Source organism: Eucyclogobius newberryi, unplaced genomic scaffold, assembly GCF_026437365.1.
Source record: "Eucyclogobius newberryi isolate DKJ021-1_F unplaced genomic scaffold, fEucNew1.0.hap1 SCAF_5, whole genome shotgun sequence".
NCBI lineage: Eukaryota > Metazoa > Chordata > Actinopteri > Gobiiformes > Gobiidae > Eucyclogobius > Eucyclogobius newberryi.
Window position 1 is genome coordinate 1,551,077 of NW_027316167.1, and position 14,793 is coordinate 1,565,869.

The 14,793-nt window shown below is 48.7% G+C and overlaps 2 protein-coding genes across 3 annotated transcripts in view; one reads left to right on the top strand and one right to left on the bottom strand.

Moving 5' to 3' along the window:
* LOC140380800 (V-type proton ATPase subunit d 1) overlaps positions 1-14,793 on the top strand; it is a 371,409-nt gene that overhangs the window by 256,335 nt on the left and 100,281 nt on the right. The window lies entirely within an intron of this gene.
* Positions 2,863-13,649, bottom strand: mfap1 (microfibril associated protein 1). Of its 2 annotated transcripts, XM_072464705.1 has the most exons (9): positions 13,499-13,649; positions 12,616-12,832; positions 9,952-10,102; positions 9,529-9,713; positions 8,664-8,718; positions 7,495-7,709; positions 7,161-7,320; positions 3,161-3,250; positions 2,865-3,076 (listed from the first exon to the last, which is right to left on the bottom strand). In XM_072464705.1, the coding sequence occupies exons 1-9, from the start codon at positions 13,578-13,580 to the stop codon at positions 2,891-2,893; spliced, it is 1,341 nt and encodes a 446-aa protein (XP_072320806.1). In that variant the 5' UTR covers positions 13,581-13,649; the 3' UTR covers positions 2,865-2,890. The 2 variants fall into 2 exon arrangements, with proteins under 2 accessions (XP_072320807.1, XP_072320806.1); XM_072464706.1 differs by lacking the exons at positions 12,616-12,832; positions 13,499-13,649 and adding an exon at positions 12,154-12,282 and having other exon boundaries at positions 2,863-3,076.

Here is a 14,793-nt window from a genome sequence, read left to right on the forward strand (position 1 = left end):
GCTTTAGTCCTGCTTTTGTCCTGCTTTAGACCTGCTTTAGTCCTGCTTTAGACCTGCTTTAGTCCTGCTTTAGACCTGCTTTAGTCCTGCTTTAGTCCTGCTTTAGTCCTGCTTTAGTCCTGCTTTACTCCTGCTTTAGTCCTGCTTTAGTCCTGCTTTAGTCCTGCTTTAGACCTGCTTTAGACCTGCTTTAGTCCTGCTTTAGTCCTGCTTTAGTCCTGCTTTAGTCCTGCTTTAGTCCTGCTTTAGACCTGCTTTAGTCCTGCTTTAGTCCTGCTTTAGACCTGCTTTAGTCCTGCTTTAGTCCTGCTTTAGTCCTGCTTTAGTCCTGCTTTACTCCTGCTTTAGTCCTGCTTTAGTCCTGCTTTAGACCTGCTTTAGTCCTGCTTTAGTCCTGCTTTAGTCCTGCTTTAGTCCTGCTTTACTCCTGCTTTAGTCCTGCTTTAGAGCTGCTTTAGTCCTGCTTTAGACCTGCTTTAGTCCTGCTTTAGTCCTGCTTTAGACCTGCTTTAGTCCTGCTTTAGTCCTGCTTTAGTCCTGCTTTAGTCCTGCTTTAGTCCTGCTTTAGACCTGCTTTAGTCCTGCTTTAGACCTGCTTTAGTCCTGCTTTAGACCTGCTTTAGTCCTGCTTTAGTCCTGCTTTAGACCTGCTTTAGTCCTGCTTTAGTCCTGCTTTAGTCCTGCTTTAGTCCTGCTTTAGTCCTGCTTTACTCCTGCTTTAGTCCTGCTTTAGTCCTGCTTTAGACCTGCTTTAGTCCTGCTTTAGTCCTGCTTTAGTCCTGCTTTACTCCTGCTTTAGTCCTGCTTTAGTCCTGCTTTAGTCCTGCTTTAGTCCTGCTTTACTCCTGCTTTAGTCCTGCTTTACTCCTGCTTTAGTCCTGCTTTAGTCCTGCTTTAGTCCTGCTTTAGACCTGCTTTAGTCCTGCTTTAGACCTGCTTTAGTCCTGCTTTAGTCCTGCTTTAGTCCTGCTTTAGTCCTGCTTTACTCCTGCTTTAGTCCTGCTTTAGTCCTGCTTTAGTCCTGCTTTAGTCCTGCTTTAGACCTGCTTTAGTCCTGCTTTAGACCTGCTTTAGTCCTGCTTTAGTCCTGCTGTAGTCCTGCTTTAGTCCTGCTTTAGTCCTGCTTTAGTCCTCCTGCTTTAGTCCTGCTTTAGTCCTGCTTTAGTCCTGCTTTAGTCCTCCTGCTTTAGTCCTGCTTTAGTCCTGCTTTAGTCCTGCTTTAGTCCTGCTTTAGTCCTCCACTCATAAGAACACTCTGGATCTTGTCCTAACGTATGGAACAGAGATTAGTGACCTCATTGTCCTCCCTCAAAACCCTATATTGTCAGATCATTTCCTAATTACCTTTCAGTTTATTCTTAAAGATCATCCAGTCCCACAAAATAAAGTTATAATGAAAAGGACAATATCTGAAAAATCTATCTCAAAATTCAAAGAAATAATAGAGCCAATATTCAGTGACATGTCATGTGATCATGTCATGTGATCACGTCATGTGATCACGTCACGTGATCACGTCACGTGATCACGTCAAATCTAACGTCTCATATAAATCCAGCTGTAAATGTTCAGCTGTTGATCAAGCAGAGAGAACTTCAGCCATTATGTCCTCTAAAAGCTCCACTTGTTTCCTAGAGCCCATTCCAAGCTCCTCAGACATTCTCCCCCTAATTATAGACTCTCTTCTTAATATAATAAATACTTCAGTAGAAAGTGTTTATGTTCCACATTCTTCAAACATGACGTCATTAAACCTCTTCTGAAAAAGACTCATCTAGATCCCGACCTATTGTTAAACTACAGACCTATTTATAATCTTCCCTTTGTCTCAAAAATCCTTGAAAAAGTTGTAGGAAAACAGCTTTGTCGCCCCCTACAGGAGGGTTCAGAGCCCACCCTAACTCTCCCTGTGAGACCCGTGGTGTGGTTCAGTGGCAGTTGCAGGACTGAAACACACCAGTAGATGTCACTGTGGAGCATCGTTTTCCGTCACATCTGGACAATAAAGAACCAGAAACATCAAGAATTCAACATTTTATTTTTAAAAAAAAAAGAAAAAAACACTTCATTTTACAAACATTATTTTATGAAAACTTTTACACTTTTTTAGACATTTTATTTACAGTTAGTCAAACTGGTCCAGGGTCAGGGTCAGGCCTTCCTCTTGCTCACAGACGGGCGGTGCAGGGTCAGGGGTCAGGGTCAGGGTCAGGCCTTCCTCTTGCTCACAGACGGGCGGTGCAGGGTCAGGGGTCAGGGTCAGGCCTTCCTCTTGCTCACAGACGGGCGGTGCAGGGTCAGGGGTCAGGCCTTCCTCTTGCTCACAGACGGGCGGTGCAGGGTCAGGGGTCAGGGGTCAGGGTCAGGCCTTCCTCTTGCTCACAGACGGGCGGTGCAGGGTCAGGGGTCAGGGTCAGGGTCAGGCCTTCCTCTTGCTCACAGACGGGCGGTGCAGGGTCAGGGGTCAGGGGTCAGGGTCAGGCCTTCCTCTTGCTCACAGACGGGCGGTGCAGGGTCAGGGGTCAGGGTCAGGCCTTCCTCTTGCTCACAGACGGGCGGTGCAGGGTCAGGGGTCAGGGTCAGGCCTTCCTCTTGCTCACAGACGGGCGGTGCAGGGTCAGGGGTCAGGGGTAGGCCTTCCTCTTGCTCACAGACGGGCGGTGCAGGGTCAGGGGTCAGGGTCAGGCCTTCCTCTTGCTCACAGACGGGCGGTGCAGGGTCAGGGGTCAGGGTCAGGGTCAGGGTCAGGCCTTCCTCTTGCTCACAGACGGGCGGTGCAGGGTCAGGGTCAGGGTCAGGCCTTCCTCTTGCTCACAGACGGGCGGTGCAGGGTCAGGGGTCAGGGTCAGGGTCAGGCCTTCCTCACAGACGGGCGGTGCAGGGTCAGGGGTCAGGCCTTCCTCTTGCTCACAGACGGGCGGTCAAACTGCTCCTTGTCCTTTCCTCCAGGCGTCTTCTGCTTGAGGAACTTGATGCTCTGCAGACTCTGCTGGGACCAGGCCGAGTTAAACGAGGTCGTGTCCTGATCCACCAGGTGAGTGTACTTAGTCCGACCAGAGCGACCAAAGTTCTTCACCTGCAACAACCAGAGGTCAGAGGTCAGAGGAGAGATCAGAAGAGAGAAGGAGCAGAGGTCAGAGGTCATCAGGCCGGCTCTGACCTGCATGACTTTGGGCAGCACAGTCTTGTCAAAATGATCCTCCAGAGTGGGAGCGTTGAAGTCTCGTTTGTAAACCTCGTCTTCTTCATTCTGAAAAACAGTGCAAGGGTTAGAACAGAGATGATGATGATGATGATGATGATGATGATGATGATGATGATGAAGTAGAAGTAGTAGTAGTAGTAGTAGTAGTAGTAGTACTCACCATGTAGAAGGCTCCTCGGTGGTAGTAGTAGTAGGAGTAGTACTCACCATGTAGAAGGCTCCTCGGTGGTAGTAGTAGTAGTAGTAGTAGTAGGAGTAGTACTCACCATGTAGAAGGCTCCTCGGTGGTGGTAGTAGTAGTAGTAGTAGTAGTAGTAGTAGGAGTAGTACTCACCATGTAGAAGGCTCCTCGGTGGTAGTAGTAGTAGTAGTAGTAGTAGTAGTAGTAGTAGTAGTAGTAGTAGTAGTAGTAGTAGTAGTAGTAGTAGTAGTAGCAGTAGCAGTAGCAGTAGCAGTAGCAGTAGCAGTAGTAGTAGTAGTAGGAGTAGTACTCACCATGTAGAAGGCTCCTCGGTGGTAGTAGTAGTAGTAGTAGTAGTAGTAGTAGTAGTAGTAGTAGTACTCACCATGTAGAAGGCTCCTCGGTGGTAGTAGTAGTAGTAGTAGTAGTAGTAGTAGTAGTAGTAGTAGTACTCACCATGTAGAAGGCTCCTCGGTGGTAGTAGTAGTAGTAGTAGTAGTAGTAGGAGTAGTACTCACCATGTAGAAGGCTCCTCGGTAGTAGTAGTACTCACCATGTAGAAGGCTCCTCGGTAGTAGTAGTAGTAGTACTCACCATGTAGAAGGCTCCTCGGTAGTAGTAGTAGTAGTACTCACCATGTAGAAGGCTCCTCGGTAGTAGTAGTACTCACCATGTAGAAGGCTCCTCGGTAGTAGTAGTAGTAGTACTCACCATGTAGAAGGCTCCTCGGTGGTAGTAGTAGTAGTAGTAGTAGTAGTAGGAGGAGTAGTACTCACCATGTAGAAGGCTCCTCGGTGGTAGTAGTAGTAGTAGTAGTAGGAGTAGTACTCACCATGTAGAAGGCTCCTCGGTGGTAGTAGTAGTAGTAGTAGTAGTAGTAGTAGTAGTAGTAGGAGTAGTAGTAGTACTCACCATGTAGAAGGCTCCTCGGTGGTAGTAGTAGTAGTAGTAGTAGTAGTAGTAGTAGTAGTAGGAGTAGTACTCACCATGTAGAAGGCTCCTCGGTGGTAGTAGTAGTAGTAGTAGTAGTAGTAGTAGTAGTAGTAGTACTCACCATGTAGAAGGCTCCTCGGTGGTAGTAGTAGTAGTAGTAGTAGGAGTAGTACTCACCATGTAGAAGGCTCCTCGGTGGTAGTAGTAGTAGTAGTAGTAGTAGTAGTAGTAGTAGTAGTAGTAGTAGTAGTAGTACTCACCATGTAGAAGGCTCCTCGGTGGTAGTAGTAGTAGTAGTAGTAGTAGTAGTAGTAGTAGTAGTAGTAGTAGTAGTAGTAGTAGTAGTAGTAGTAGTAGTAGTAGTAGTAGTACTCACCATGTAGAAGGCTCCTTGGTGGTAGTAGTAGTAGTAGTAGTAGTAGTAGTAGTACTCACCATGTAGAAGGCTCCTCGGTGGTAGTAGTAGTAGTAGTAGTAGTAGTAGTAGTAGTAGTACTCACCATGTAGAAGGCTCCTCGGTGGTAGTAGTAGTAGTAGTAGTAGTAGTAGTAGTAGTAGTAGTAGTAGTAGTACTCACCATGTAGAAGGCTCCTCGGTGGTAGTAGTAGTAGTAGTAGTAGTAGTAGTAGTACTCACCATGTAGAAGGCTCCTCGGTGGTAGTAGTAGTAGTAGTAGTAGTAGTAGTAGTAGTAGTAGTAGTAGTAGTAGTAGTACTCACCATGTAGAAGGCTCCTCGGTGGTAGTAGTAGTAGTAGTAGTAGTAGTAGTAGTAGTACTCACCATGTAGAAGGCTCCTCGGTGGTAGTAGTAGTAGTAGTAGTAGTAGTAGTAGTAGTAGTAGTAGTACTCACCATGTAGAAGGCTCCTCGGTGGTAGTAGTAGTAGTAGTAGTAGTAGTAGTACTCTTACCTCTCTCTGAAGGTTAGTAGTAGTAGTAGTAGTAGTAGTAGTACTCACCATGTAGAAGGCTCCTCGGTGGTAGTAGTAGGTGGTAGTAGTAGTAGTAGTAGTAGTAGTAGTAGTAGTAGTACTCACCATGTAGAAGGCTCCTCGGTGGTAGTAGTAGTAGTAGTAGTAGTAGTAGTAGTAGTAGTAGTAGTACTCACCATGTAGAAGGCTCCTCGGTGGTAGTAGTAGTAGTAGTAGTAGTAGTAGTAGTAGTAGTAGTAGTAGTACTCACCATGTAGAAGGCTCCTCGGTGGTAGTAGTAGTAGTAGTAGTAGTAGTAGTAGTAGTAGTAGTAGTAGTAGTAGTACTCACCATGTAGAAGGCTCCTCGGTGGTAGTAGTAGTAGTAGTAGTAGTAGTAGTAGTAGTAGTAGTAGTAGTAGTACTCACCATGTAGAAGGCTCCTCGGTGGTAGTAGTAGTAGTAGTAGTAGTAGTACTCACCATGTAGAAGGCTCCTCGGTGGTAGTAGTAGTAGTAGTAGGAGTAGTACTCACCATGTAGAAGGCTCCTCGGTGGTAGTAGTAGTAGTAGTAGGAGTAGTACTCACCATGTAGAAGGCTCCTCGGTGGTAGTAGTAGTAGTAGTAGTAGTAGTAGTAGTAGTAGTAGTACTCACCATGTAGAAGGCTCCTCGGTGGTAGTAGTAGTAGTAGTAGTAGTAGGAGTAGTACTCACCATGTAGAAGGCTCCTCGGTGGTAGTAGTAGTAGTAGTAGTAGTAGTAGTAGTAGTAGTAGTAGTAGTAGTAGTAGTACTCACCATGTAGAAGGCTCCTCGGTGGTAGTAGTAGTAGTAGTAGTAGTAGTAGTAGTAGTAGTAGTAGTAGTAGTAGTAGTAGTAGTAGTAGTAGTAGTAGTAGTAGTAGTAGTACTCACCATGTAGAAGGCTCCTTGGTGGTAGTAGTAGTAGTAGTAGTAGTAGTAGTAGTACTCACCATGTAGAAGGCTCCTCGGTGGTAGTAGTAGTAGTAGTAGTAGTAGTAGTAGTAGTAGTACTCACCATGTAGAAGGCTCCTCGGTGGTAGTAGTAGTAGTAGTAGTAGTAGTAGTAGTAGTAGTAGTAGTAGTAGTACTCACCATGTAGAAGGCTCCTCGGTGGTAGTAGTAGTAGTAGTAGTAGTAGTAGTAGTACTCACCATGTAGAAGGCTCCTCGGTGGTAGTAGTAGTAGTAGTAGTAGTAGTAGTAGTAGTAGTAGTAGTAGTAGTAGTAGTACTCACCATGTAGAAGGCTCCTCGGTGGTAGTAGTAGTAGTAGTAGTAGTAGTAGTAGTACTCACCATGTAGAAGGCTCCTCGGTGGTAGTAGTAGTAGTAGTAGTAGTAGTAGTAGTAGTAGTAGTAGTACTCACCATGTAGAAGGCTCCTCGGTGGTAGTAGTAGTAGTAGTAGTAGTAGTAGTACTCTTACCTCTCTCTGAAGGTTAGTAGTAGTAGTAGTAGTAGTAGTAGTACTCACCATGTAGAAGGCTCCTCGGTGGTAGTAGTAGGTGGTAGTAGTAGTAGTAGTAGTAGTAGTAGTAGTAGTAGTACTCACCATGTAGAAGGCTCCTCGGTGGTAGTAGTAGTAGTAGTAGTAGTAGTAGTAGTAGTAGTAGTAGTAGTAGTAGTACTCACCATGTAGAAGGCTCCTCGGTGGTAGTAGTAGTAGTAGTAGTAGTAGTAGTAGTAGTAGTAGTAGTAGTACTCACCATGTAGAAGGCTCCTCGGTGGTAGTAGTAGTAGTAGTAGTAGTAGTAGTAGTAGTAGTAGTAGTAGTAGTACTCACCATGTAGAAGGCTCCTCGGTGGTAGTAGTAGTAGTAGTAGTAGTAGTAGTAGTAGTAGTAGTAGTAGTAGTACTCACCATGTAGAAGGCTCCTCGGTGGTAGTAGTAGTAGTAGTAGTAGTAGTACTCACCATGTAGAAGGCTCCTCGGTGGTAGTACTTCTGGAGGAACTTGGACTTTCCTTTTGGAGCTTTGTTAGTGACAGTTTTGCCCTGGACTCTGAGCTCAGCGCGTCGTTCTTCTTCTGTCAAACTGTGGAAACGCTCCACCTCCGACTTCTCACGCTCCATCCTGAAAGAGAGAGAGGCCGGGTCAGGGGTCAGGAGCGGGTCAGGGGTCACTGCTCTCAGGTCTCTCTTGAGCGGGTCAGGGGTCACTGCTCTCAGGTCTCTCTTGAGCGGGTCAGGGGTCAGTGCTCTCAGGTCTCTCTTGAGCAGGTCAGGGGTCAGGGGTCACAGTACTCACTGCTCCCGTGTCTCTCGGTCTCTCTTGATCCTCTTCAGCTCCCGTAGCTTCCAGGACTCGTACTCTTCTTCTTCGTTCTCGGGGTCAGTGTCCAGAGCGTCCAGAGCTGCCACGTTCCTCCTGTTCTCCTCAAACTCGCGCTTCGCTTCTTCCTCCACGATCTTCAGAGTGTATCTCCTGCGCTCTTCAGCCAGACGCCGCTGCTCCTGCTCCACCTGAAACACACCAGGACCGGGACCGGGTCAGAACCAGGACCAGGACCGGGACCGGGTCAGAACCAGAACCAGGACCAGGACCAGGACCAGGACCAGAACAAGGACCGGGTCAGAACCAGGACCAGGTCAGGACCAGGTCAGGACCGGTTCAGAACCAGGACAGAACCGGGTCAGAACCAGGACCGGTTCAGAACCAGGTCAGGACCGGGTCAGAACCAGGACCAGGTCAGGACCGGGTCAGAACCAGGACAGAACCGGGTCAGAACCAGGACCGGGTCAGGACCAGGACCAGGACCGGGACCGGGTCAGAACCAGGACCGGGTCAGAACCAGGACCAGGTCAGGACCAGGTCAGGACCGGGTCAGAACCAGGACAGAACCGGGTCAGAACCAGGACCGGTTCAGAACCAGGTCAGGACCGGGTCAGAACCAGGACCAGGTCAGGACCGGGTCAGAACCGGGTCAGAACCAGGACCGGGTCAGAACCAGGACCAGGACCAGAACCAGGACCAGAACCAGGACCGGGTCAGAACCAGGACCAGGTCAGGACCGGGTCAGAACCAGGACAGAACCGGGTCAGAACCAGGACCGGGTCAGAACCAGGACCGGGTCAGGACCAGGACTGGGACCAGGTCAGGACCAGGACCAGGACCAGGATCGGGTCAGAACCAGGACCAGGTCAGGACCGGGTCAGAACCAGGACAGAACCAGGACCAGAACCAGGACCGGGTCAGAACCAGGACCAGGTCAGGACCAGGTCAGGACCGGTTCAGAACCAGGACAGAACCGGGTCAGAACCAGGACCGGTTCAGAACCAGGTCAGGACCGGGTCAGAACCAGGACCAGGTCAGGACCGGGTCAGAACCAGGACAGAACCGGTTCAGAACCAGGACCGGGTCAGGACCGGGTCAGAAGAAAGATGAAGCAGATGAACAGTTGGGGGGTTCAGACTCGCCTCCTTCTGGTGCTGCTCCTCCAGCTCTCGCTCAGCCACAGTCACTCGATCTTTCCTAAAACACAAACAGAATTAACACAGTAACTTCCCTCTCCCCAGACACCTCCTCCAGCTGCTCCAGGCATCCCAGGAAACACAGAGACAGCGTGTCCTGGGTCTCCCCAGGGAGGCACCCAGGAGCCTCCAGAACCAGTGAGCCTCAGCTGGAGCAGCGGCTCTACTCCGAGCTCCTCCCCTCTGTTATAATGCCAGGTTTTGTCATGTAAATAATAAATCATTTCAGAACTTTTTAAACTTTATAACCTGCACCAGTTCAAATATAATGAAATCTTTTGGTTGGTACTTTGTTGAAGCACCTTTTGGACAGGAGTCCAACAGATACAGACACAGAGACAGATTGACACACACACAGAGACAGATTGACACACACACAGAGACAGACCGACACACACAGAGACAGACCGACACACACAGAGACAGACCGACACACACAGAGACAGACCGACACACACAGAGACAGACCGACACACACAGACATAGACACACACAGACACACAGAGACTGACACAGACAGAGACACACACACAGACAGAGACACACAGACAGACAGACAGACACACAGACAGACAGACACACAGAGACACACACACAGAGACAGACACACAGACAGACACACACAGAGACACAGAGACACAGACACACACACACACACACACACACAGACAGACACAGAGACACAGAGACACAGACACACACACACACACACAGACAGACACAGACAGACACAGAGACACACAGAGACACACACACAGAGACACACACACAGAGACACACAGAGACACACACACACAGTCAGAACACTCACTTCCGGATGAAGACAGGCTTGAGTCTGGGTTGGGCCTCATCCTCAGAGTCCGTGTACTCCTCATACTCAGACTCTGACTCTGATTGGTCGGATTTTCTCTCCTCCTCCACCTCCATCACTTCCTGGTCCTCTAGCTTTCTGTCCAGAGCGCGCTGCCTCATCGTCGAACGCCGATGCTCTATCTCCTACAGGAAAAACCAATTGCCCAATCTTCTACGGGAAATACCAACCGCCCAATCTTCTACGGGAAATACCAACCGCCCAATCTTCTACGGGAAATACCAACCGCCCAATCTTCTACGGGAAATACCAACCGCCCAATCTTCTACGGGAAATACCAACCGCCCAATCTTCTACGGGAAATACCAACCGCCCAATCTTCTACGGGAAATACCAACCGCCCAATCTTCTACTGGGACAAACCTCTTCGTCGAGCTCCTCCTCTTCCTCTTCTTCCTCGCTGCTTTCTTCTCGCTCTCGAACCCTGACTCTGGACTGAACTGGCTCCTCCTCAGACTCCTCACTGCTCTCTACCATCACCTGAGGCTCCACGATGGCCCTGTGCCTCTGGTACCTGCAGAGACAAACATCTACCTGTGAGAGACAAACATCTACCTGTGAGAGACAAACATCTACCTGCAGAGACAAACATCTACCTGTGAGGGACACACATCTACCTGCAGAGACAAACATCTACCTGTGAGGGACAAACATCTACCTGTGAGAGACAAACATCTACCTGTGAGAGACAAACATCTACCTGTGAGGGACAAACATCTACCTGTGAGAGACAAACATCTACCTGTGAGAGACAAACATCTACCTGTGAGAGACAAACATCTACCTGTGAGAGACAAACATCTACCTGTGAGGGACAAACATCTACCTGTGAGGGACAAACATCTACCTGTGAGAGACAAACATCTACCTGCAGAGACAAACATCTACCTGTGAGGGACAAACATCTACCTGCAGAGACAAACATCTACCTGTGAGGGACAAACATCTACCTGTGAGAGACAAACATCTACCTGTGAGAGACAAACATCTACCTGTGAGAGACAAACATCTACCTGTGAGGGACAAACATCTACCTGCAGAGACAAACATCTACCTGTGAGAGACAAACATCTACCTGTGAGAGACAAACATCTACCTGCAGAGACAAACATCTACCTGTGAGGGACAAACATCTACCTGCAGAGACAAACATCTACCTGTGAGAGACAAACATCTACCTGTGAGGGACAAACATCTACCTGTGAGAGACAAACATCTACCTGTGAGGGACAAACATCTACCTGCAGAGACAAACATCTACATGTGAGAGACAAACATCTACCTGTGAGAGACAAACATCTACCTGTGAGAGACAAACATCTACCTGTGAGAGACAAACATCTACCTGTGAGAGACAAACATCTACCTGCAGAGACAAACATCTACCTGTGAGGGACAAACATCTACCTGTGAGGGACAAACATCTTCCTGTGAGAGACAAACATCTACCTGTGAGGGACAAACATCTACCTGCAGAGACAAACATCTACATGTGAGAGACAAAAATCTACCTGTGAGAGACAAACATCTACCTGTGAGGGACAAACATCTACCTGTGAGAGACAAACATCTACCTGTGAGGGACAAACATCTACCTGTGAGAGACAAACATCTACCTGTGAGGGACAAACATCTACCTGTGAGAGACAAACATCTACCTGTGAGAGACAAACATCTACCTGTGAGGGACAAACATCTACCTGTGAGAGACAAACATCTACCTGTGAGGGACAAACATCTACCTGTGAGAGACAAACATCTACCTGTGAGGGACAAACATCTACCTGTGAGAGACAAACATCTACCTGTGAGAGACAAACATCTACCTGTGAGAGACAAACATCTACCTGCAGAGACAAACATCTACCTGTGAGAGACAAACATCTACCTGCAGAGACAAACATCTACCTGTGAGAGACAAACATCTACCTGTGAGGGACAAACATCTACCTGTGAGAGACAAACATCTACCTGTGAGAGACAAACATCTACCTGTGAGAGACAAACATCTACCTGCAGAGACAAACATCTACATGTGAGAGACAAACATCTACCTGTGAGAGACAAACATCTACCTGTGAGGGACAAACATCTACCTGTGAGGGACAAACATCTACCTGTGAGGGACAAACATCTACCTGTGAGAGACAAACATCTACCTGCAGAGACAAACATCTACCTGTGAGGGACAAACATCTACCTGTGAGAGACAAACATCTACCTGTGAGAGACAAACATCTACCTGTGAGGGACAAACATCTACCTGTGAGAGACAAACATCTACCTGTGAGAGACAAACATCTACCTGTGAGGGACAAACATCTACCTGTGAGAGACAAACATCTACCTGTGAGAGACAAACATCTACCTGTGAGGGACAAACATCTACCTGTGAGAGACAAACATCTACCTGTGAGGGACAAACATCTACCTGTGAGAGACAAACATCTACCTGTGAGAGACAAACATCTACCTGTGAGGGACAAACATCTACCTGTGAGAGACAAACATCTACCTGTGAGGGACAAACATCTACCTGTGTGTTAGGGGTCAGGGGTCACTCACCTCTCCTCCTGGTCCTCGCTGCTGCGGTTCATCAGCCTCTTCAGGCGGGGGTGTGTTAGGGGTCAGGGGTCACTCACCTCTCCTCCTGGTCCTCGCTGCTGCGGTTCATCAGCCTCTTCAGGCGGGGGTGTGTTAGGGGTCAGGGGTCACTCACCTCTCCTCCTGGTCCTCGCTGCTGCGGTTCATCAGCCTCTTCAGGCGGGGGTGTGTTAGGGGTCAGGGGTCACTCACCTCTCCTCCTGGTCCTCGCTGCTGCGGTTCATCAGCCTCTTCAGGCGGGGGTGTGTTAGGGGTCAGGGGTCACTCACCTCTCCTCCTGGTCCTCGCTGCTGCGGTTCATCAGCCTCTTCAGGCGGGGGTGTGTTAGGGGTCAGGGGTCACTCACCTCTCCTCCTGGTCCTCGCTGCTGCGGTTCATCAGCCTCTTCAGGCGGGGGTGTGTTAGGGGTCAGGGGTCACTCACCTCTCCTCCTGGTCCTCGCTGCTGCGGTTCATCAGCCTCTTCAGGCGGGGGTCAGACACATCGCTCTCCTGCTCCTCCAGCTCTTGCTCTTGTTCTTTGGACTTCTTCACAAACTGGAACTCTTCGTCCTCCTCGTCTGAAGACTCCATGGGAGCGTAGTCTGGACGTTTGCCCGAGATGTAACGCTTGACCTTCACTTTCTCCATGGACAGCTCTCCTGCAGAGACAGAGGTCAGAGACGTTTGTAAAGCCCAAACCAAAAACATATTCAAATTTTTAAAAAGATTTAAAATGCAAAGACAATTGAACTTATTCAAGTTGAATGAAAAATGTATTCAGGTGTAATTATATCAAATCATAACCATTTTATTATTTAAATGAACTGTTTGGTTGCTAAGTAACAGTTGGAGTTACATCTCCGCCATATTAGCAGCTCAAGACAAACGGAAGTGACGTAAAGTCACCAAAGGTCAATATTTTTGGTACATTTTTAAATATAATCATATTCCCTTTGTTTGACTGACACGTCCAGTCTAATGTGTGATGGAGCAAAGGAAGAGAAAGGATGTCATGTTACTAGAGTATTTTATAATAATTAAGATAAGATATTCCTTTATTGTCCCACATGGGGAAATTTCATAAATTACTATATTTCATAATTACTCTTCTATAAGTTTCTCAGGACATTTAGATAAAGTTTTTATTTGCGGTTCACACACAAAGTGTTCTTCTGATCATTGCGTTTCACACTTTACTCTTTGTTTCTGTTGAAGGCTGAGTTTAGTTTATTGATGAGCAGCCGTTAGCATCGTTAGCATTAGCCTAGCTCCTCCGCGCCTCTTAAACTCTCACAAAAGCTCGTTTAAAGCCGTTTAACGCGCACCTTTCTCGTTCCTCACGGGCACCGCTCCCGCCGTGGACTGGATGGCGGGAAGCTTCATGTTGAGCGCGTCGACCCCCGACATCTTTGCTCTTTTTCAGGACAAAATACTCCTAAAACACAAACAACGAGACCGAGGACAACGTGCGCGCGCAGACAGGAAACGACACTTTATCCTTCTCCTTCTTGTGGATTTTTGGCGGGTGGTAACCATCGCCCCCTGCTGGGCTGGAGTGTGGCCAGAGCATATACTCTATCTACATCTACTCCCGTCTTCCTCAAATTCTATTCATCAGTTTTGTCCCTTAGGAACTTTAATGAGGCCTTGCATTCCCCTTCTGTGGTTACATCACCAGACTTTATTCTTTAGACTTTATTCCACAGCTGACCCTTCTTCTTCTTCTCCTTCTCCTTCGGTGCTTCCGCCGCACATCTTAAAGCTTTATTCTTTGCACTAAAGGCCCCGAAGCGCATGCGCTGATCACGTGACTCAGATGATCCGTGTTGTTTCACGAGCGTGTCACTAGGGGGTCACATGGACCAGCCTCCTGCTGGTGCCAGAGTCAGGACTACACATGGACCGGCCTCCTGCTGGTGCCAGAGTCAGGACTACACATGGACCGGCCTCCTGCTGGTGCCAGAGTCAGGACTACACATGGACCGGCCTCCTGCTGGTGCCAGAGTCAGGACTACACATGGACCGGCCTCCTGCTGGTGCCAGAGTCAGGACTAAACATGGACCGGCCTCCTGCTGGTGCCAGAGTCAGGACTACACATGGACCGGCCTCCTGCTGGTGCCAGAGTCAGGACTACACATGGACCGGCCTCCTGCTGGTGCCAGAGTCAGGACTACACATGGACCGGCCTCCTGCTGGTGCCAGAGTCAGGACTACACATGGACCGGCCTCCTGCTGGTGCCAGAGTCAGGACTACACATGGACCGGCCTCCTGCTGGTGCCAGAGTCAGGACTACACATGGACCGGCCTCCTGCTGGTGCCAGAGTCAGGACTAAACATGGACCGGCCTCCTGCTGGTGCCAGAGTCAGGACTACACATGGACCGGCCTCCTACTGGTGCCAGAGTCAGGACTAAACATGGAGCGGCCTCCTGCTGGTGCCAGAGTCAGGACTAAACATGGAGCGGCCTCCTGCTGGTGCCAGAGTCAGGACTAAACATGGAGCGGCCTCCTGCTGGTGCCAGAGTCAGGACTAAACATGGACCGGCCTCCTGCTGGTGCCAGAGTCAGGACTAAACATGGACCGGCCTCCTGCTGGTGCCAGAGTCAGGACTAAACATG